The sequence below is a fragment of the Lutzomyia longipalpis genome, chromosome 1 (genome assembly GCF_024334085.1).
Source record: "Lutzomyia longipalpis isolate SR_M1_2022 chromosome 1, ASM2433408v1".
NCBI lineage: Eukaryota > Metazoa > Arthropoda > Insecta > Diptera > Psychodidae > Lutzomyia > Lutzomyia longipalpis.
The window spans coordinates 7,176,622-7,199,584 of record NC_074707.1 but is presented as its reverse complement, the minus strand read 5'-3'; the positions used below and the strand labels follow the sequence as shown (position 1 = coordinate 7,199,584).

The window sequence follows — 22,963 nt, the reverse complement described above, 5'->3', positions numbered from 1 at the left end:
ATTGTATGCTAATATGGGATTGGGGTGAGATAATTGGATTTTCAGCTTACTTGTAGCAGATATTAATTGAGGAAGGTATTTCTTCCAAAAAGCACACTGCCTTAGGCGAGGTCCTCTGCCAAGGTAGGTCGTGTTGAGCCCTAATTCCATATATTGTCTTCCGTGAGCACTATGTTTTGGCCATTCAGGCATGTTAGGCGCATATCCTGGATTAGGATTTCTAATAAAACAAAAAAGTTTTCGTTAAAGAGTTTGAAAAAAGAAGTGGAAAATTAAATTTTCAGCTTACCCAGTCTTGGCGAAATTGACCCAATATCTCATGATTCTTCGACTAAAGTCCTTCTCTTCTTCCGTATATGAGAGAGCAGAGTTGAGTGGTTCACCAAATACGTAATTGATTTCATCTCCATGCATCACACCTGTCCAGCGTGGCCAGGGATTACCCTTACTGCGATGAGTGTACAGATACATGAAGACATTGTTCCCTTCCTCAGCATACCTATGAGCAAATTCATTCACATTGCACGTAAAGTGGTAGTCGCCGACCATTTTATCCAGTGCATCTCGATTGCTATGTGCATTATCGGGATCAGTCCAGTCTGTGTACTCGAACACGATGGCTTGACGTGCGGCACCATTTACATACGGATTGAGTTCTTCTACAGCCTTGGAATAGTAAAATTTGGAAGGTACTTTTGGCACAAGTTCAGCACTCATAGCAGCATATTGCATTATAAAAGGGGTTTCGCCTTACCTTAAGGAACTCTTCGCGGGTTACAGTGATACCCTCCTCCTTTCTCAGTAATTCAGTTAGGTAGTAAATGATGAAATAGTATCCTTCCTCGGTGTTACTGCCTGTGAGGATGTCAGTTTTCTTGAAACGTCCTGTCGCCAAGGATCTCTGAGGTGTCTCATCGAGGAAAGCACCATCGACAACGGGAACAAAGGGAAATTCGCATATACCAAGGTTATTCCATTCATTGTTCACAAGTTGCTTTGCATCCCTCCCACGAAGACATTCCACCACTTCTGGCAAGTTATCGCGATCATGTGGACACTCCACAGCATCAGCTAGCCTTAGGGCACGGTTAATGGCCTCTTCGCGCGTTATAAGGGCCCACGGCGCCGTTGGTGAGCCACTCTGGAGGATCGCTCGTTGAAATAGGTCATGAGATAAGGCCGACAGGAGATGCATGGAAACCGACACTGCTCCGGCACTTTCACCGAAGAGTGTAACACGCGTAGGATCACCCCCAAACCTATGAATATTATCCCGGACCCACCGAAGGGCTAGATTTTGGTCAAACAGACCAGCATTGCCAGGAGCATCCGGGGTACCGAGATAGAGGAAACCCAAACTAGCTACACGATACTGCATCGATACTAGAATGATATTCTCCTCCGCAACCAAGGTTCTGAAAAAAATGAATTTCAAATGAGCTTTCCAATCTTATTGACATTCTTTTTTTAAAGATCTTTTTTTAAGGATCATCTAACTCACCTGTGATCGTACACATCCAGTGTGGATGTTCCTGAGTAAAAGCCACCACCAAAGATCCATAGCATAACGGGTGAATTTTTGGGACGCGGATGTGGTACTGCGACATTAATATAGAGGCAATCCTCCGTGAGGTTTGTATTGGGATTCCACATAGTGGCGCCCGGGAAGTCGCCGAAGAGCGTATCGACAATTTGAACACACGTATTTGGCGGGGTTGTGGCATTGCGGATTCCAGACCACCGTTCTGCCGGTCGTGGATGTCGGAAGCGCATTGCACCAACAGGTGGCTGTGCGTACGGAATCCCCATCCACGCGTCCACCTTCTTACCCGTTGGAGATGTTAATGTAACACCTCGTACCTTCCCTTTGTCTGTTGTTACAATAAGTGGATCATTCTCCTCGGCGTCTGGATTTGATTCGCGCCGGCTGATGTTGCGACGTCGCGGCTGGGACGTTCCGTCATTCCCAGCGGATACACCTTCACGCTCCAGTGTACCCAATTCCGCATCCACCACTCTCACTGCATCGCCATGACCAAGATAGGGGGTAAAAATTGTATCTGTGCAGGAAGAGAACGATATACATTTACTTTATACACCCCATACAATATCGCCTTTGCCTTTTCCTCACAGAAAGGTATTACATTGTGAATTTTTATTATACACACGGGGAAGCTTTCGGGAATTTGTGTGTGACACGCTATATCTCTGCTGACCACCCCCTCCCTTTGGGGGTACACACGAAAAAAACAGCACCCCAAGCATTTGTGCGGCATGAAAGGGACGATGCCCCAGGGTTAAGGTAAATATCGCAAGAGATACACCCCGTGCTATTGTGGTGGATTAAAATCTGAATTACGGCGGATTAACAGAGAAATATAACATACATACTTACATAAGGCAGCCTATAACTTCACTACTGCAATAAAAATGTGGAAATACGTGTTCGTATGTGGAAATCCCATACTTGAGTTTTTTTTTGCAATTTTTCCATATTACATTTCCCTCATAAAGCGCACTAAACTTTTTTTTATGAAAGCACTTCTGTAAAGTCGTGGCCTAAAAATGGAGAAATTTTCACGATGGAAAACACGCTTTGCAGTCTTGCATATGACGTATTGTATATATCATATATGTATGTACCTACTGTACTTTATGTATCTTTAAAGATTTGTACATATGAAAAATCTAAAAAATAAAAAAAAATCTCTAAAACATTATATGAGCTTTTGTTAGTCTTCTCAATCCACTCTATCTAAAGCTCTATTACAAAAGTTATCAGAATCATCTAAAAAAATTATCTATATATACTAAAAATTTTAATTTCATCAGAAACTAATTTAAAAATAGAATATCCCAAAAAGACTTCCTAATTTGCAACCTGTGCACTATCGCTATATTTATCTAAAAATTTAATGATTTTTCTCACTTGAAATTATTCATTTCCCCACATCTATTGTTATAAAGTGCTATATACATATAGTTAGATTGGAACTATAGATTTTCGTTCAATACTCAGCTATTTATTCTTGAAATTGAATTTGCTGCAGCAAACCTTAAACTTTCTCCGTTAAAAGTTGGATGAGAGCTGAAATATACATCATCGACTGTATGAAAGACAGTTTCATAATTTAATAAATTTCGATCAATAGAGCAATAATTTATCTTACACGAGTATTGAAGAAAATCAGCAACCTCAATTCCACACTAATTAATCTTAAACTTCCCATGAAATTTCCTGAAGCAGCGTAAATGCGGCTAGATATTTATTTACATATACATAATTAATATTAGCGTGTTATATACGGGTACATAACAGAGGTACGTTATGTATTAAATATATAAGAGAAGACCCCTAAATTGTTTTTTCCAGATAACACTTAATGCAATACCCCTCACTTGGGATTATGTCTGAAAAATAAATATTAAAAGCAATTTGCAATCTGTTTAATATGGTAAGGGAGGTAGGGTAGCCCGACAACTTTTCGGGTAACCCGCGCACGTATAAAGTGGGACTAGTATTCAAATATTACACCCCAGGTAATGTATCGTAAAACTGAGAAAATTTAAATGGAACATGGGTACAATTTCACTCAACTCAAGTGCATTTTATCCCTCATCATCAGGACGAGAAAACTGTCCGCCGAGTGTGAGGAAGGTGCGAGGGTTGGGAAATTAATCTAAATTAATATAGCACGGGACGCTGAGGAAATTAACTTGAAGGTATGTTTGGGGTGTAGTAGAGCGTGTGTAGAATAGAATGTGTTAGAGGGAAGGTTGTTGCAAATTACGGTGCGAGGGATCAAAATGTTTGCAGAGTGAGATTCTCAACTTACCATCACTCTCGCTTGAAACTTCTAGTGTTGATTCATCTAAAGCTGCCACTGCTGCCGCTTCTACGGATGCAATGTGCTTTGGTCCCGACTTAAAGGACTGCGTATTGCTGAGGTCATGATGGCGACCCTCCGCCAATTGGCACATCACTCCAAGTAGACTCAAGAGACATATTACAAACATTTGGTCAACACTGCTGTGGATGCCAGTGAAGGGGCGCATTGTGGTAACAACAATGCCCCGTATCTCCATCCTGGAGAAACCTATTTAAGGAGAAAAGCAAACTTCTTTTAAGCTTATAATCTATTTACTTCAAACATTTCATAAATAAAAAATAAATGAAAAATGTTTTCCTTTTCCTCACACTTGAATTGTGAGAGTTCGCCCAGACTTTTATACATGGCAGTTTAAGTATTTAATTCGTCAATGTAGCTGCATTTTACGATTTTCATTCATTCAGTCCGAAAGAGAATTTTATTTTCTAACAAATAAATTTATTATTGATTTTTTATTAAGAGCATGTTATTAATTAATTTATGACAACATTGTGAAAAGATTTAAAAATGAGATAATTCAAAATGGGCAATAATGCAATCACGTTTCCTCGTTTTATCAAAAACCAACATCATTGAGGAAAAATGATATTGGTATTTTAGCTTGTGAGATTTATATAATATTTCTCTGCGCCCACGTAATTGAAAACCTCAAAATCAATTTTTCTCTCATCTCTTCTTGATACTAAAATGTAGATAAATATTGAATCAATTTTCTGTTAAAAGGCTGGGAGCTTTATACAATTTTATTTATGTATTGTGCTATATGGAGGAGCAAATCCTCCCCAAAAAGTGTCCCACTTAATGAAGCTCTGACCTGCAAGTTAAATGCTCTCTCTAGCTATATAGAAGTGCTTTCGGGGTTCTTTTTTTAGAATCAATGTCACAGGATGGTGGAAAAAAAACTCCACCAGTGCGGTTTTATTTAGACCGAGTAAATGGCGAAAGAAGATGCGGAACTTTCTACATTTTTTTTTGCTACTTCACGTGGCAAATTGATTTTGTAACAATATCCTTAAGGATATTGTTACTCAAGTCCGTGTGAATTTTTGCAGCGTCTGCCTTATTTAGATGAAGAAATTTTTAATTAGAACCGACAAATTTAATGGAGGGATTTTTGCACAGTGTTTTGATACTGGGAGATAGAGAAAAAAAAAAGCCCTATTTAGGTATATATGTATGTATATGTAGAGACCCAAGTTGAAGGTGGATAAAAAATGGTTTGTTAAATTAAATATTAAACTCACCGTTCGTCAACACCTCAAATGCACATGTAGAAACATATTATGTGAGATACCAAGTTATTGAAGAAATAAATTTTCTCCTTTTTTGCCTCTGAGAATCCCTCGTTCAGCGTCCCTCCTTTTTTGGCACCAAGAATAAATCCTCTTGGTTTTTTTTTCTCTACAGAACGTGCTTCGCCTGAAAGGTGTTAAATAATTCTGAATTTAGAGAAGACGTATGCTAAGGGCAGAAAATGTGTTTATTATAAAATGTTAGATCAATACATAAATATTGTGTGGTGCAGACGGAATATAGGATTGCTTTATAAAAAGCCAAAAAGCGTGAGGAAATCAAATTCAATGCTAACAGCTCTAGTAAATTTCTTGAAAAGTGATAAAAATCAACGTGATTTTCATCACTTTGCTGGGCTTTTGCGCAAGAAATGTAAGAGAAATAAAAAGTTGAATGTAATACTGTGTAGATCAAAGGAATTGGATTTGTATGAGGGTTGGTTGAAACATCTTCAAAAAAAAGCAAAATTAACAAGGAAAACCCGGAATTGCATTGAAAATTTCCACTCTGTTTAGAAGGAAAGTTCTCATTCGTTGAGATTTCTTTTTCTTTGGAAAGTGATAAGGAATTTTAAATCAAATGAAAAGTTTTCTACTACCACAACCATAAGAAGGTAAAAAAGACTTTTCTTAACCTTTCCTTTAGGTTCTATAATTATATATAGTGCAGAAGATTCAAACACAAAGACAAGACCACTTTCACTGCTCCTTCTACTAATTTTCTTCACAGCAATAAATTACTTAAGTCCACAGAGCTCTTGGAAATTGCTATCTGGATTTTTTCCTTTAAGAAATACGTTTTTAAAATCAAAGAAGGATTCATTAAAAAAAACTATGAATAAATTTAATTCATTTCTTCCGCAGTACCTTGCATCCTAATAACTGATAGTAATTTATGGAGCGGAAAATAGCAACTAAAGTGTGTTCTGGAATAAAATCACTTTCATCCTGAGCTTCTACCATAGTCCATGTTATGTACAAAACAGCAATATCTCTATATGCAATCATTCAAAAGATCACGTACAGCGTACGCGGCTCTAAAATTAATGAAACACACAATGTGATTCTCTGGTGGTACTGTATATAAGAGAAGAACGATTGTGAAGATGAAGAATCCTGGGTCTTAAATTATATACAAAAAAAAAAGTGCTGGTGTGTATAGTGAAAGCTCAGCAGGGGCATGGGGGAAAATGCAGGAAAACCAATTCTCTATTTCGTTCGAAACTGTGTCTATAGAGCACGAAACCATTATGGGGGTATCGTAGAAGAACAACTACATATTTCCTATATGCTGCTTCCGAGTTCCGTCAGCCGGCTTATGGGGGAGCACAGGGGGACACATTTACCGAAGGGCACATGGATGATGGAGCCAGTGAGCAAAGAGAATGTGGAAGAGAGAAAGTGGAGAAATAATACAAGAGAGGAAAAAAAAGAAACAACAAAGTGTATTAATATACGAGTACCTTTTCCCATCTCCCACATCCCATCCCCCATGGACTCCACAATTTTCTCTTTTCCTTCCCATCCCCCCATAAGAACATCCATGGGGCGTTTAATTCGCCTAAAATCGAATGCACTATGGGAAAAGGTATTTTCCTGTTGTTTCGGGCTATATACATATATATGGCGTAAAATTTCAGGGTTTTACCTTTTACAACACCTCACGGTTTGCACGAATTTTTGGTTTCTTCTCCAAAACAAAGGATATCCAAAAAATACATAAGCCATAAAAGTAAATTTAGGGGATTTATTTATTTACATAGCCGAAGCAGTTTAAGCTCCTTTCTATATGTAGATTACATACATAATATATAATGAGATTTAAAAAGATAAAAAGCAAATAAATATGTATATATATTATATGTAATACAGAAAAGGAAAAAAAACAGATAAAAGGGAATAACTGAAAAGCTTTCGGAGAGCTTATAAAAATAATTCAGAAAACTTTCCAAATGTAAAATTGTTGGAGGACGGAAATTCAATAGAGGATAAAGGAAAAATTTACTTGAGCTTCAAAACAGAGGAAAAAAACAAATCTTTGATAATTTAATTAAAATTGAGGAGATTGTTTGAAGAATAGCAGCTTCCTGTACTAACTAAAATTTAATTAAATCATTAAATGAATGAACATAAAATTTTGCCATTAACTGTTCATAAATTCCAAACCTCATGCTCATGGTTTTAAAAGCATTGATTTTAAAATGAATTTGTCCCTTTCACAATCTCTAACAAAGCCAAATATTTTGATGGTAATTCCAAATTTGCATTTAGTCGCTCCGTTGGACCCTTTTCCTCGCAATTACTCACGAAGAATGTGAATACAACACAGAAAGTTAGATTGAATGACGAGTTAAAAGCTCCGCACAAGAATGGACGTACTATATATAGCGAAAGAAGTGAAATGAGTGGTAGTATCAAAGATAAAGTAAATATCATTTGCAAAGCATTTCACATCATTAAATAAATGTTTCATTGTAACCTTTTAGTAACGTTGTGTGCCATCAGGAATCTTCATCTTTCATACATGGGTGTCATTTAATTTTGTAACACAATTGATGCGTGTAATTAACATTTTTCACTCTATTAAACACTCACAATGGTGGCGGTAGATCAAGGAGACTCCGACTATTGTCCGAGGAAAACTCCTCGGAGTTTTTGCGTTTTATTCTTTAATGGGTAGACAACATGTCTACTTTTTGTCTTTTTCATAACCTACAAATGAGTTCAATGTGTGAAAACGTGTTTGCTAATATTTCTTTAAAATAACTTGTATTTTCTTTGAATTTATTAAATAAACGTAGTTAGAAGTATCCATTGAGTATATAGTTGGATTTAGTGAGTGCGTCCACTACCTAGGAGAAGAGAGATACACACCAGCTGCAATTTTCCGTCGCTTCAAACCGGATGCTTATTAATTTTATGCTGTATCGTTCAAGGTCTGTGTTATTCTGACTGAATCTACCTCCCACGCCAATTGGAGAGTATTACTAATATATGCTGATATACTTAAAGGTGTGTACTCCCGTGCTGGACATCTCCGGAAGGTTAAATCTTTGTTCCCCACTAATCCTGTACCAATATATATTTAAAGGTATTTCTCGCTACATATCTGGTCCTTCGAGCCGGAGGCTTATTAATTTTATGCTGTATCGTTCAAGGTCTGTGTTATTCTGACTGAATCTACCTCCCACGCCAATTGGAGAGTATTACTAATATATGCTGATATACTTAAAGGTGTGTACTCCCGTGCTGGACATCTCCGGAAGGTTAAATCTTTGTTCCCCACTAATCCTGTACCAATATATATTTAAAGGTATTTCTCGCTACATATCTGGTCCTTCGTCCATCACGACCCGCCCATTGGGGATATAGCAATAGATCAAGATGGCATCAAATATTCCTTTGAGCGCCCTAGAACGGAATCAGCGCGCAAATGTGCGAGAACTCACACGCATCGTTGCCACTCTACATGAAGCCTCCACCAAGTCGTTGGCAAAATGGACAGCCCTGCGCAGCACCCTCGAGGAGGTCAAAGCAGCTTACATTTCAACACAGATGGGCATTTTTCAGTGGAACGCTGGGAATGATGCTAAGTTGGCACTATACGAAAAGGAATATGCAGACAACCTTGATCATATTTCTGAAGCAATGCTATTTGTCAGGGAGAAAGTTGCGGAAGCGGAAGCGGAAGCTGGCTTCACCTCTAGTGGCCAGCAAGGAGCGACAAATTCATCTGAAGAGTTGAAGGAAATCCTGAGAGATTTGGTCGCAGCCACTTCCGGGCGTCCATCTGGTGGCGCCAAGCCCAAACTTCCCCAACTGGAGCTTCCAAAATTCAACGGGGAGTATTCGAATTGGCAATCTTTCAAGGACGCTTTTGAGAGCACAATTCATACCAACAATGACCTATCACCCGCACAGAAGCTTCAGTACTTGAAACTATCTCTCACAGGGGATGCGGCAAAGTCTGTGCAACATGTGAAAATCACAGACGACAACTACCAGCAACTGTGGGATAGTCTGCAAGATCAATACGGAAAAAAGTCCCATATTGTCAATGAATGCATTGAGAAGTTTTTGGCTCAGCCCAAGATGAAGGAGGGCTCCTTGCAGGCGCTCAAGGACCTCACCGTCAACAGCAAACGGATCATCTGGGAGCTGAAAAATATGGGAAATGAGTACTACAATCTTGATTCATGGCTCATCTACTTGATGAAAAACCTCATGGATGAGGATACTCGAAAATCTTGGGAAGAGAAGCGAGTTGACAGCGACTTGGCTTCCATTGATGACTGGTTCGCTTTCCTGGACAAGAGGATCGACGCTATGGAGCTTTGGGCACCCAAAGGCACAATCTCGAGTGGCAAACAAGAGAAGAAACCGCAGCCCAAAGGCACTGTGAAGTCGCACCACACTGAAACCTTGAAGTGCCCCAAGTGTTCTTCATCTCATCAGCTGTTTCAATGCGATGCCTTCAAAGCCATGACTCTTCCAGACAAGCGCCGATTTGCATTCGCTCAGAAAGTGTGCTACAATTGTCTGAGGACAAACCACATTTCTGAAAAGTGTCCATCAAAGTCGACGTGCCGTGAATGCAATCAGAAACACCACACAATGTTGCATCCCAGTGATGCTCCCAAACCACAGACGCCTCCTGCACAGCCTGCGGAGGCACCCATGCCTGCCTCCAGCATCACTTCCCACCACATGTCAGCCAAGAACCGTGTTCTACTCCCAACGGCATTGGTGAAAGTAGCGGACAAGCATGGCAATCAGCAGGAATGTCGCATTCTCGTCGACACTGGGGGAGAATGCACATTCATTTCCGAAGCATGCGCTCAGCGACTTGGTCTCCCTCGGCGCAACGGCCGACTTGGTGTGAATGGCCCCGGGGAAGTCACCGTCACACACACAAAAGGATTGGTCAGTCTTGTTCTCTCCTCCATACATGATCCCGGGGAGCACATTCAAGCGGATGCTTATGTGCTCTCCAAGCTCACGTCTATGTTCCCTGGCGAAAAGATTGTTGAGCCAAAATCGTGGCAACATTTGAAAACGCTCCAGCTAGCCGATCCCACTTTCGGCACTCCTGGTACGATCGACATCATTCTGGGAGGTGACTATGCGCTGGCGATCAATTTGCCACAAATTCTACACAGCGAGACTGGCGTTCCAGTGGCTCAATTGACTATTTTTGGATGGATTTTGGGCGGCAAGATCGGAGGTCAAGCTGCGAAAGTCACGTCGTTCCATACTTCGGTCAATCTTGACGCCGCATTGACTCGCTTTTGGGAACACGAGGATGTGCCCCACCCGAAAGCAAAATTCCTCTCGGAAGAGGAGCAATTCGTGGAAAAACATTTTGTGGAAAATGTCAAGAGGTTGGATTCTGGTCGTTACGAAGTCCATCTTCCTTTCAAGCCCAACCACCCGGACTTGGGCAACTCGAAAGCAGCAGCTCTCCAGCGACTGCGAGTGATGGAGAAAAAGTTCACGAGGGAGCCCATCTTTCAACAGAGCTACGTAGACTTTATGAAAGAATACTTGGAGATGGGTCATATGGAGCTTGTGGCGGCGGAGGAATGTTTTGAGAACGCCAAATCATACTTCATTCCTCATATGGCCGTCCTCAGGCCCTCCAGCACCACCACGAAGCTGCGAGTCGTGTTCGATGCGTCGGCGCGCACGAAGCCGACAAACGCCTCCCTGAACGACATCCTTGCGATCGGGCCAACCATCCAACAGGATTTGGTATCCACTCTTCTCAAATTTCGGACCTACCGGTACGCATTCGCAGCAGATATTGAGAAGATGTACCGGCAGGTGAGTGTAGCACTCCCAGACAGAGACTACCAGCTGATCCTCTGGCGTGATAGCATCCAGGAGGCCATCAGAACGTACCGTCTCACAACTGTTACATACGGCACAGCCTGTGCGCCGTATCTTGCAACTCGAGTCCTCCAACAGATTGCGTTGGACAATGAAAAGGACTTTCCGGAGGCATCTCATGCAATCCAGATGGGGTTCTATATGGATGACCTTCTCTACGGGGCTGATACAGTGGAGTCAGCGATGCAGTTGATGCACGATATTCATGCCATCCTAGCCCGCAGCGGGTTTCGTCTTCGAAAATGGTCATCGAATTCATCGGCAGTACTCAACGAAATCCCTCCAGAAGACTTGGCAGTTTCCCCAGCGGATGTAGACAACTGCTCCAAGTCAATATCAACCCTCGGTCTACAATGGTCACCCGGCAGTGACACTCTTGCTCTGACAATTGAGAAAATTCCACCGGTCACAACAAAACGAGAGCTTTGTTCAGCAGTGGCGAAGATTTTCGATCCGCTAGGGATCATCTCTCCCGTCACTTCCGCAATGAAAATGATCTTCCAACAGTTGTGGCTCTGCGATGCGGACTGGAATGACTCTTTGCCAAACGCAATCATTGATGAATTCAACTTCTTCAGGGACGAGATCGAGTGTCTCACTGAAGTCAAGTTGCCTCGTTTCATTCCACATGGAGATGTGATGGAACTCCACGGTTTTTCAGACGCGTCGGAGAAGGGAATAGGAGCCGTCATTTACGTTCGAGGATGCAATCAAGACGATGAGACCACAGTTCGACTCTTGATTGCCAAAGCTCGCGTAGCACCTCTGAAACCCACATCTATCCCGCGCCTGGAACTTTGTGCGGCCCTCCTTCTTGCAAAGCTGTTTGAGAAAGTCAAGGAGGTGTTCTCATCCCGATCAATCGCAGTCACTGCTTGGTCGGACTCAGCAGTTGTTCTCCACTGGCTTCATCATCATCCCAGCAGGTGGAAGACCTACGTGGCGAATCGCTGTGCTGAAATTCTCGACATTGTTCCTGCAGCTCAATGGAGACACATCGCATCCGCCGATAATCCAGCAGACTGCATCTCTCGAGGCTTGACACCAAAGGAGCTCAATCAGCATCATCTATGGTGGACAGGGCCACCCTGGCTCGTGCAAGACAGTGAACAGTGGCCTCCAAGTCTCATTGATCTGCCAAGTTCTCTTCAAACTGGTGAGGAGAAGCCACCCAAAGTCACGTCGCATCTGGCGACACCACCGAAAACACTTGAGCTCTTCCACAAGTACTCTAGTGTCTCTACATTGATACGCATTGTCGCTTACGTTCTCCGCTGGAAACGCAAGTATCAGGGTGAGCAATTGAAAGGACAACTTTCAGTTCAGGAACTTGACAATGCACGTCACTGTCTCATCAAGATTGTCCAAAGCGAGGGCTTTCCGGACGAACTGAAGCATCTGCAGAAGGGTCAGCAGATGAAGAGTGGCAGCAAGCTCCGCTCTCTGGTGCCATTTCTCGACAGCGAAGGAATTATCCGAGTCACGGGCAGAATTCAGAACTCTGAGTTGGGACCTGAAACGCGACATCCTATTCTGCTTCCCGGAAAACATCCTTTCACCCTGAAGCTCATCGAGAATGTGCATCTCTCTCATCTACATTCAGGCCAAACACTGACTCAGAGCATCCTCAGGGCACGGTATTGGATCATCGGTGAACGTACCAGTGTCAAGTCAGTGATTCACAAGTGCATCCCTTGCTTCAAGGCGAAGCCAAAACCGGAAACTCCTATGATGGGAAATCTACCAAAAGTGAGAGTCACCGCAGACGAAGTATTCAACAATGTGGGGATTGATTACGCAGGTCCCATTCGTCTGCGATCCAGCAACTTGCGAAAGGCTCCAACTCTGAAAGGTTACATCTGCCTCTTCATCTGTATGGCAACCAAAGCCATTCATCTGGAAGCCGTGTCGGATATGTCAACAGAAGCATTCAAGGCGGCCTTGGCCCGCTTCACTGGTCGACGTGGACACCCGGCTCATATTTATTGTGACAATGGTTCAAATTTCCTTGGCGCTGTTGAAGCAGTTGGAGGCAAGGAGAATCGCAAACGTCAACAGGACAAAATTGTGAAATTCATGTCTGACACCGGAACTCAGTTTCATTTCATTCCTGCGTACTCCCCTACGTTTGGTGGACTTTGGGAGCGGGGCATCGGAAACGTGAAACATCACCTGAAACGGGTTCTTACGGACACACTCCTTACTTTTGAGGAACTGGCCACAGTACTCATCAGAATCGAGGCATGCCTCAATTCTAGGCCTTTGTGTCCCCTCTCTCCCAACCCAGATGACTTCGAAGCTCTGACTCCAGGGCACTTCATTGCGCTAAGGCCGTTGACACAGCCTCCTTCACCAAATTACCTCAACACCAATCCCAACCGGCTGACCCGATGGAAGTACCTACAGAGGCTCTCTCAGGAGTATTGGAAAAGGTGGCACAGTGAGTATGTTACTTCTCTACAACAACGACCGAAGTGGCAGATCTCCCAGAGGAATCTTCAGCCCGGTGACCTGGTGTTGGTCAAAACTGACAATCTATCCAGTGGTGATTGGGAACTAGGAAGAATTGTTGAGGTACATGTGGGTTCTCAAGGAGCAGTTAGAGCGGCCACCGTCAACATCAAGGGCAGCATCTCATGTCGGGCTGTCAACAAAATGGCAAAACTTCCTGTGGATTCAAACCCGGAAATGGATTCTTGAGTTAAACTCAACCCGGGGAGAATGTCCGAGGAAAACTCCTCGGAGTTTTTGCGTTTTATTCTTTAATGGGTAGACAACATGTCTACTTTTTGTCTTTTTCATAACCTACAAATGAGTTCAATGTGTGAAAACGTGTTTGCTAATATTTCTTTAAAATAACTTGTATTTTCTTTGAATTTATTAAATAAACGTAGTTAGAAGTATCCATTGAGTATATAGTTGGATTTAGTGAGTGCGTCCACTACCTAGGAGAAGAGAGATACACACCAGCTGCAATTTTCCGTCGCTTCAAACCGGATGCTTATTAATTTTATGCTGTATCGTTCAAGGTCTGTGTTATTCTGACTGAATCTACCTCCCACGCCAATTGGAGAGTATTACTAATATATGCTGATATACTTAAAGGTGTGTACTCCCGTGCTGGACATCTCCGGAAGGTTAAATCTTTGTTCCCCACTAATCCTGTACCAATATATATTTAAAGGTATTTCTCGCTACAACTATATAGCCAAGAAGTCAAGCATTCATGGATATGGAAGCTTTTTGAAAAATCAACGATGCTCCACTCGCCCCCGGCTCCGCAAGATTATTGATTTTCCTTTTTGGCTTTCCTTTCTATCTCTTCGCTATATAGCAAAGAGCAAGGGAGAGTGCTATGCCAGTGCCCTATGTAAATATTACAGTCATTGACTACCGAGGTCTCCCAATTTGCCATCGTTAGAAGAATTGTCACTTACAAAACGTTGTTTTTCACTCCTTTCGAGAGCGAGTCACCCTTATTCTTTTTCTCTGACCCCTTTTGCACCCATCCCCAACCTCGGATGGCACACAACCCCCAACTCCATCTTATACACAACCCTATAACCACTTGAGCAAATACAGCTGAAGGGCACAGGGCTTATTTGCACATTCCATACTAAACAACTGAAGCTCACCAGAACTTTCCGTTGTTTGACCAATAAATTTGTAATTCTTTCCCAGGCATCTCTCTCCACTATACCGTACTCCCCAACTATATGTATACAACATCACTATTATGTATATGCATGGTCTTTTTTGGAGTGCAGAAAATTCTTGCTACTTCAACCCCTAGAAGTACAGGTGAAATCGAACACAGGAGTGACCTTGAAAATTTTCTCGAAGGTACAGTCAAATGAGTAAAATCGATTTTTGCCACTGAAATATCCTTCTTGTATCATTTGCGATTTTCCTTCAGACATACACAATACATACTACCGCACATGAATACACACACACACCCACATACCACGCTATCAGCCATTCTTATCTCTATACACATTCTTAAACATCCCCTGAAATTTAGTTTTCCTTCGCGAGATGTCTTTGTTTCGTTCACGTTGTCCCACTCCTTTGTGCGCATTTTCCATATCGTCTATCTTACTCTTGGCTTTCAGTTCCTCGTCGACAATATCTCACCGACGACGAAAGCTCTATCTTATTGTTACCACTTCCTAGCTAGGGTACACATAGCACAGTTTTCCGCTACACCGGATATTTCACCAAGTCACGGATCTTGCATTTGAGGTTCTATATTTTATGTATAGTTTTCTTTGTTTTATATACATAATTAACCCTTAATTCTTTTTCTTTTCCCCATCAATGTTCCACCACTAATAGAGCCAAAATACAAAAATAAAACTCTTCCGGAGATTTTCAAAAATATTCTAAAAAAGGAAACAAAAAAATCAAATCAAAACTTTTAAAAGAAAATAATTGAAAAATGTAAATTCGATTTTGAGAAAAATACATAAAGATCGCTTTTTTCAGTATGAACATTTGAGTAAACGTAAGAATCACATATTCAGTGAGCTTTAGATGCTTATGATTTTTTTCTTATCCTTCCCAAAGCTCTCAGCAAAGCAAAAGGTGTATGTATATATACCATATATACATATGTATGTATGGATGGAAACATCACGAACGCAAAAGAAGATACAGATGTGAGTAAATTCCATATAAAGGAGGGACTCAATTGGAAAAATTCAACCATTTTCTTTACACCATACCCGCTCTTGGCGACGACGGGACAAATAGAGTAGTTCTCTGGGTACTGTGTGTGTGTGGTATAGGAGAAGGAAAAAAGGAAATCACATTTGAAAATATGCCCAAAGTCAAAAGCACATATGATACGCACCATCTCCAGATGATTATGTGACGACGAGAGAAGGGGGGATGGGGTTCGGTTGGGTGTGTTATTTTATAGCTACCCCAATATTACGTTTGCTCTTGTTGGTCTCTTTTACGATTTTAACAATGGGAAGATGTTTCGGTTCGTTTTTTATAGGTCTGTTTGAGCCATTTTTATTAGATTTTTGCTTAGTATTATATATCATGTATATGCTCTTTACTACATATTCCACAACACTAAATATAATAATATGTAGATCTTGAAAACTTCTTTTTGTTCAGTCTTTTGTATATAAAAGCACAAAACTGAGAGAACAAAAACTATATATGTATGTATTTATTATGCAGAATCAGAGAGAAAAGACGAAATTTTATGAATAGGAAAAAAGGAACATTCACAGCTCGTATTGTGGTGGTGCGCAAAGTTCATTGAAATTTTCCACTAAAGTTTTTCTTTGTCATTATCAAGGAAGTTTTCTTTGAAAAAGAAATTGCCTACATTATATTGTATTATATGAATAATTATGCACATATTCAAAATTATGAACTATTTTTTTCCTTTCACACACAAACTATTGCCTATAGGTACATAATTATTCTACCTAAAATCCATAATTAGCATGTTAAAACGGTTATACCAATTATAAATTAAGTATGATGAATAATAGAGAGCACGTAATGCATTTCAATAGTTTCCTTTCAGTAACATGTTCTTTTTTTTCACTCGTGAAAATTGCAAAACAACTTCATCAGAAGAATTTTTTAATTGGTACCTACTTAAGAAAAAAATGTACTGGTAAGCTGACCAAGCTTACGAGAGCTGTGTTTCTTTCAGTGTACCAATTTTGTGAGAGCAAACTAGAACGCGAATTTGTTTAAATACGCGCAAAGTCGGGAAAAGTTGAAAAGTCATACCCTAAGAAATCTTTAGAAGGCTATATCTCGGGAATGGCTCCATAGATTTTCGAGTTTGAGCTATCGTTGGAAAGGTCTTAACCTCAACTATAATATATAAAAATATGAAGTAAATCGATAATGGCATTTTCGAAATATTCGAGTTCGAAATTTTCGAAAACTTTGTTTTTGATTTTAGCGCCTCTTGCGGTCATTTCTCGAAGTTGTAATGTTCTAGATAATTGTAGGGTTCCATGAAACCTTTCATTTGCGCTTGAGTTGATCAAGATCGGACTTGTAGAACCCGAGATATGACATGCCAACTTTGGAAGGCTATATCTCGAGAACGGCGACATAGATTTTCTTCATTTTTGGCATGCAGCTAGATAATATAGTCAGCTATAACATATCAAAAAATGAAGCAAATCGATAATGGCGTTTTCGAGATATTCATCGAAAACTCATCGAAAATTTTGTTTTTGATTTTTGGCCCCCTAGCGGTCACTTTTGAAACTTCGTATGTTCTAGAGAGTTGTAGGGTTTGTTGAGATCTTTCATTTGAGCCTGGGTTGATCAAAATCGGTCAAGCCGTTTTCGAGTTATGTTCGATTTTCGATGAAACATTGTGGCGGCCATATTGACTAAACGGCTTGACCGATTTTCGAAAATGAGGCATCGTTGGAAAGGTCTTGATGGCCCCTACAACATATCAAAATTTCAGATTTTTAGCTATTACAGGGGCTGAAATATAGCAAAAACAAAATTTTGAGGTTATTCAAAATGGCGGACGCGGGGGTGGGGGGTAAAATTTGACGTCATAATCGGACGTCTTCCAGTCGACTTTTGAACTTTGCCGTTTACCGCAAGTCTCTATCTATTACCGTTCTCTTGCAATTTAAGTTTATAATCCGGACGGCCGGACGGACGGCCGGCCGGACAAAAAAATTTTTTGGCGCATACGTTTTTTGGAATGTGGGGACCCTAATTCGTGCTCATCCCAAGTTTGAGCCCGATCTGACGACTTTCGATTTTGCTCGGTACACAAAAGCTGTGTCTGAAAGAAACACAGCTAAAATAATATTGAGAACAAAACTTAAATTCAAAGTATTTCCTTAGAAAAAAATCAAAAAATCATTCGTAAATCTTGCATGAGAATCCATGATTTTCTGTACGTATTTTCGAGAATGATTTACGTGACCGAACTAGACGGGAAAGCAATAGGTATTTGAAGAAAAAATACATCTAAAAGAAAACCAATTAAATTACAATGCAGTAGCTAAATACTGCAGTGGACACAAGAGAAACTCCGAAACAATATCTAATTCCAGCTGGGAGCAAATTAATTTGTCATGAATCGATTGCATTCGATGGTAATGCCTTTGATGTGTGGACATTTGTACTTGACCACCTCTTTTATGTTCCAACCATCTCATACTCTCATGTGGTTTCTGTGTGATAATTACTTCCTTATGTTCCTCAGTTGGCATGTAAAATAATTTAGCCGGACTGCGATACTGTCCCCTCAATTGCCCAACCCCAAATAAATCCGCCCCTAGGGTAGCACCATTGCCTTGCACATTACTCCACCACAAATATTCATGTAATGTTGCCTCTTATTATAGGGGAAGTCGGGATGAGGGAGACGGGGAGCCGACCCTATGTAGGTCTCCCTATCTGCACAAGAAAAGGGAGGTGGCTCTGTAATAAAGTTCGGATGTGGAACATTGGTATAACCTACAGAAATTAAATTGAGGTCCAAGACACCCCATATACTATTTTTCCAGTTGTAGACCCCTGTATTTATAATTTTGAGCTATATATGGAAAATTTATGAGCGGTATTTAACTAGGTACACATAGAACCTACTATATTATGTATGTATGATATGTATATAAATATTAATTTCCATACTATTTATGCAAAACGTTTTAATACATATAACGTACATGACAGTTTATTTTGGGAAAATTGCAGATATTTTTTTTTCCTTTATCATTTTTTATGCAGGTAATAATAGTCCACAAAAAAATATAGAACAGTTACTAAAATATCAAAATATTTTTCCACCAACAAAAATATTTTAATTTAACAATTTCCATAAATAAATGCATTAAAAAATAATGAATTAGTTTATGGATATTATTAAAGACTGTTCCAAAAATCATTTTAATTTTAAATTGTAGTTAAGTGAGCTTTTATAGTCAATTAATTGCTTCATAATTGATAGATTCTGTGATAAACTTAAATTGCTCTTTAGTATTGTTACCACCAATATATTGTTCAATAGACTGCATAAATTATAGAATTTTAAGATTGATTTCAAAATTTTCTAGTTTCACAAATTGTTTTTTTTTTCTTTTTGGAAAAATTATAAAATATTCTTAAAAGTTTTTTTTTATGGAAAAAACTTAACAAATTCAATGAAATCTACTGTGTGACTTAATATTATAATTGTTGTGTCCTACATTTCCCAAATTAGGGTAGTAAAATGATGTTTTCAGTGGAAAATGGGTTATAAAGAATGGACGTAATTTGAATGGGTAAGATATACAACATTACATTTCATCGTAAAACTTTTCCTCTAAAAATCCAAATATCCCCACAACTAGCTATAAAAACTAAATCGATATAACCTACCGCGGAAAAAAAACTAAACATTAAGGAAAGTTCCAAAGCTCACAGATGGATATTAAATCTCAAGAGTTACCTACTAGGTAAATTACCCATGATTACTATCGTGAATTTCTATACTGCACCATGTTTTCATATACATACATAAGTTATGAAAATGTGATGAAAAGTTCAAAGTTATTTCTTAACTTCTATCAAAAAGCTCTAATTAAAGCTTTAAATACAGGTATAGGTAGGTAGGTACCTTTAAAATCAATTTGAATTTGAGCATGAAATTGAATGCGTTAGAGATTGTGAGGATATGTACTGAAATAATTCCCGGAGGCATTTAATTTTATAAATCAAAATATCGGACAGCCTAATATTAATAAGATAAGCCAATCATTTCGTTGTTTGGTGGAAGAATAATGGATTACTATGAAAATTATCTGCAATGGTGATATGTATTGATAAATTCGGATGCAGACTACGGAAAAATGCATTGAAATCTGAAATGTGGTTCATTTGGGCAAATCAATAATTCTCATTTTGGTGCCCATTCATTGCATTGGCTCAAAATGCAAATCATGGTGCATTTCACATGGGATTGATATAAATGAAATTTATATTGTGACAGAATTACATATAAAACTTTTTAGGGAAATGAATACAAAAAAAAGAATCCTTTATATGAAAATTAATATAACTCATACCTATGTATATATCAATTTCATTGTGATGTTTTATTTTTTTTTCTACCCTGTGCAAAAGCGCGTGACCCTGCAGAGAATAAATGAACATATAAAATAAATCCGTCGAAAAAAGGGACGAGAATGAATTTTAAATAAATATGCATTAATGGCGCAATAAAAAGTGAAATTGAACATTTTATTATTTATATACATTCATCATGGAAAGGAACGTGCGCCATAATTTCCTCGCAGACTTCATTATTGGGGGTAATAGGGAAATTATTCTTAAGAGTAAAATTCATTTAGTGACGGAGTTGCAGGTGAGACGAAAGAAATGTTGGTGCTAGAAGTGAGAATGAAAATTTATGTGTCTTCCACTTGAAAGCACATTTCACATTGGACTTATGCATATTAACGTAATTCACACAAACACTCTTTATTCGTGGCATACCCAGTAGGAAGGGGTTTACTATGGGTACAATGGGTTTGGGTGAGAGGGTGGTGGGTGGTAAGATGCTTATATATTTGCAATAAATGTAAAGCGGGACGCTACAGTAGCTCTATGGGGCCTGCGATGGTTGAGCTCAAGTATTATACGTTTCACGAAAATCGATATCATACCGTATCCAGATATGTCTGTACCGCACCACCATTAGATACAAGTGATAGTAAAAAGTGTGAGATGCAGTGGGAGGTCTATTTTATTGTTCAACCGTATACACACACCTGACTTTTGCCAAGTAAATGGTAAAAACTCTATGCAACAATGTAGCATTTTAACATTTCCATTCTATTCAGCGTACATATTGGGAGATGCAATCATTTAGTCACGGTCTACATATCACCGCATTGTTCTCCCAGTTCAACCCCTCGAGAACTTTATAAGGGAACAACTTAATTTCCATCTCACCGAGATAAATCAATTAAAGATCTATCTATGTATGCTGCTACATAATAGCAATTAATACTCTATTCAGTGCCAATATTTCCATTTAAGGAGTAAGTCTAAGGGAAATATCACAAAAGATCGCATTTCATTTTCCACTGTTTTCCTTAGCATTACGCCAATTCTCTCTTATTCCGTCTGAAACTCAATGGGTTGTACATACATACACATATGTATGTAAGTAGTACATAGAGTATGTACTTTTTTAGATAAACCGTTTTTCCTTCGGTCCAGATTGATGGATATAAAATGAAGAGTGTCATTTATGCAGACATTGTTGATACAAATTGAATTTACCAAGAGGGGTAGGGTGGAAAATTGATGTCTGTTTGTTGAAAATTTGTTTAGAAAATGAGCAAAAAATACAAGATGCCGAACTAGAAGTTTTCAACCTTTCATCCGCCATTTTGGTGTATATAATGTAATAGAAAGTTAAATAAACATAATATAAAAAAGATGGAATTTCGTTATAAAGCTCACCTTATGTGATATATAGCAAGAAAAAGTCTCGTACAAACTTGTAAATGTACTTAAAATTTTTAAAAGTATGCATGCGCTACACAATGAAGCAAAATATCCAAACCCTATGTCGAATAAGGGGGGTGGGGGGTAGTGCGGTGAAATTATATAAGGTAAAGTTTTGTGTATACGATAAAGCACGCAATGGTACTTTTATGGGAAGAAGCTCGCTGCGGTACCCCACATTTCTACAGATGTTTTTTATGCACCACATATCATGCATAAATAGCAATACATACATATTTACTTACAAATTATCAAGAGGTCACCGCTTGTGTCGCCGATTGCGATAAATTTGCGCACAGTAATGTTAGCAGAAACTTATTGTCCTACATAAAAGATAAACAAGCACTTCCTTTGCTCCACTTTACTGTGAAAAATATTTTTCTCACCCCCACGAACTTCACAGGTGTTGTTGTGAATTTATAATTAAAATAAAGAAAAATTTTGTTGTATATAGCAAAAATGTCCTCTGCAGTGAAAATGCCGAAGAAAGCTCTTCTCTCTTTTCCACTTCAAATTGACCGCAAAATCACTTTCGTCTTTAATTCATTTGCATATACACCCGGAGTGTCTCAAAAGAAATACCGCAGTACTTATATATGTTTGTACATTATGTATCATGTATGTACCTAATAAATTTCCGAATATATCTGCACTTAATTTACATTTAAAAAAAAAACCCCTCACAGATTTTTTTCACAACTGGCTTTTCGCACCACAATTTGTAAGTCAGAGACGTCTTTCTTTTTTTTACCCACTTCAATGCTAACTTTTGCAAATTCTTTACTTCCACTGAGAGCTTTTCCTTTTGCTTTGTTAATTTTTTATGTTCAAAATTAGCACTTTTGTCCTCTCCACAAAACGCGATTTTCACGTGAACAGAGCACAATGTGACACTTTGAGGAAAAACTCTCAACTGACTGGAGACGATCGCTTTTAGTCGCAGTGACGTGTTTGGTCTTTTTAAATTGGCGAAAATTTCTCCCATCTACGCTGTGATAAAGGCATCCCCTCGGCATGCGCAAAATCCCATCTGGAAAAATACTTTCCCTGGTGGGGCACGAAGGGGTAGTCAAATGTTATGACGTCAATATTTTACAGCACGCAATACGACCTACGTCCCCATCATCGTCGCTATTTTCTCTCGATGGATGCCCCGCAATTGGCTCCATTTCACAGAGTCAACATTTTTTTAGCACCCGCTCAATCAACGATAGATAGACATGGACAATTGAATTAACTCCAAGATTATCTCGCATCATAGAAAAATCAATGAAATTTTAATTTGCAAATTGGCATCACAATCATAGCGTATATCTCATTAATTTCACAATGTTACCTACCATTAAAAATATTCAATTTTAGAATGCAATATGACTT

The 22,963-nt window shown here is 39.3% G+C and overlaps 2 protein-coding genes across 2 annotated transcripts in view; one reads left to right on the top strand and one right to left on the bottom strand.

Moving 5' to 3' along the window:
* The window catches only part of LOC129786077 (acetylcholinesterase-like), a 29,157-nt gene extending 6,638 nt beyond the window's left edge, over positions 1-22,519 (bottom strand). The window contains exons 1-7 of the mRNA XM_055820888.1: positions 21,832-22,519; positions 5,135-5,309; positions 3,837-4,097; positions 1,502-2,060; positions 755-1,415; positions 290-666; positions 51-220 (exon numbers count right to left, since the gene is read on the bottom strand). Of these exons, the coding sequence (XP_055676863.1) occupies positions 51-220; positions 290-666; positions 755-1,415; positions 1,502-2,060; positions 3,837-4,086 (2,017 nt within the window). The 5' untranslated portion in view covers positions 4,087-4,097; positions 5,135-5,309; positions 21,832-22,519. The remainder of the gene's footprint in view (positions 1-50; positions 221-289; positions 667-754; positions 1,416-1,501; positions 2,061-3,836; positions 4,098-5,134; positions 5,310-21,831) is intronic.
* Positions 8,567-13,771, top strand: LOC129786884 (uncharacterized). Its single transcript, XM_055822134.1, has one exon. It carries the CDS (start codon positions 8,567-8,569, stop codon positions 13,769-13,771), a length of 5,205 nt encoding a protein of 1,734 aa, XP_055678109.1.
* Positions 22,520-22,963: the final 444 nt, after the last annotated feature.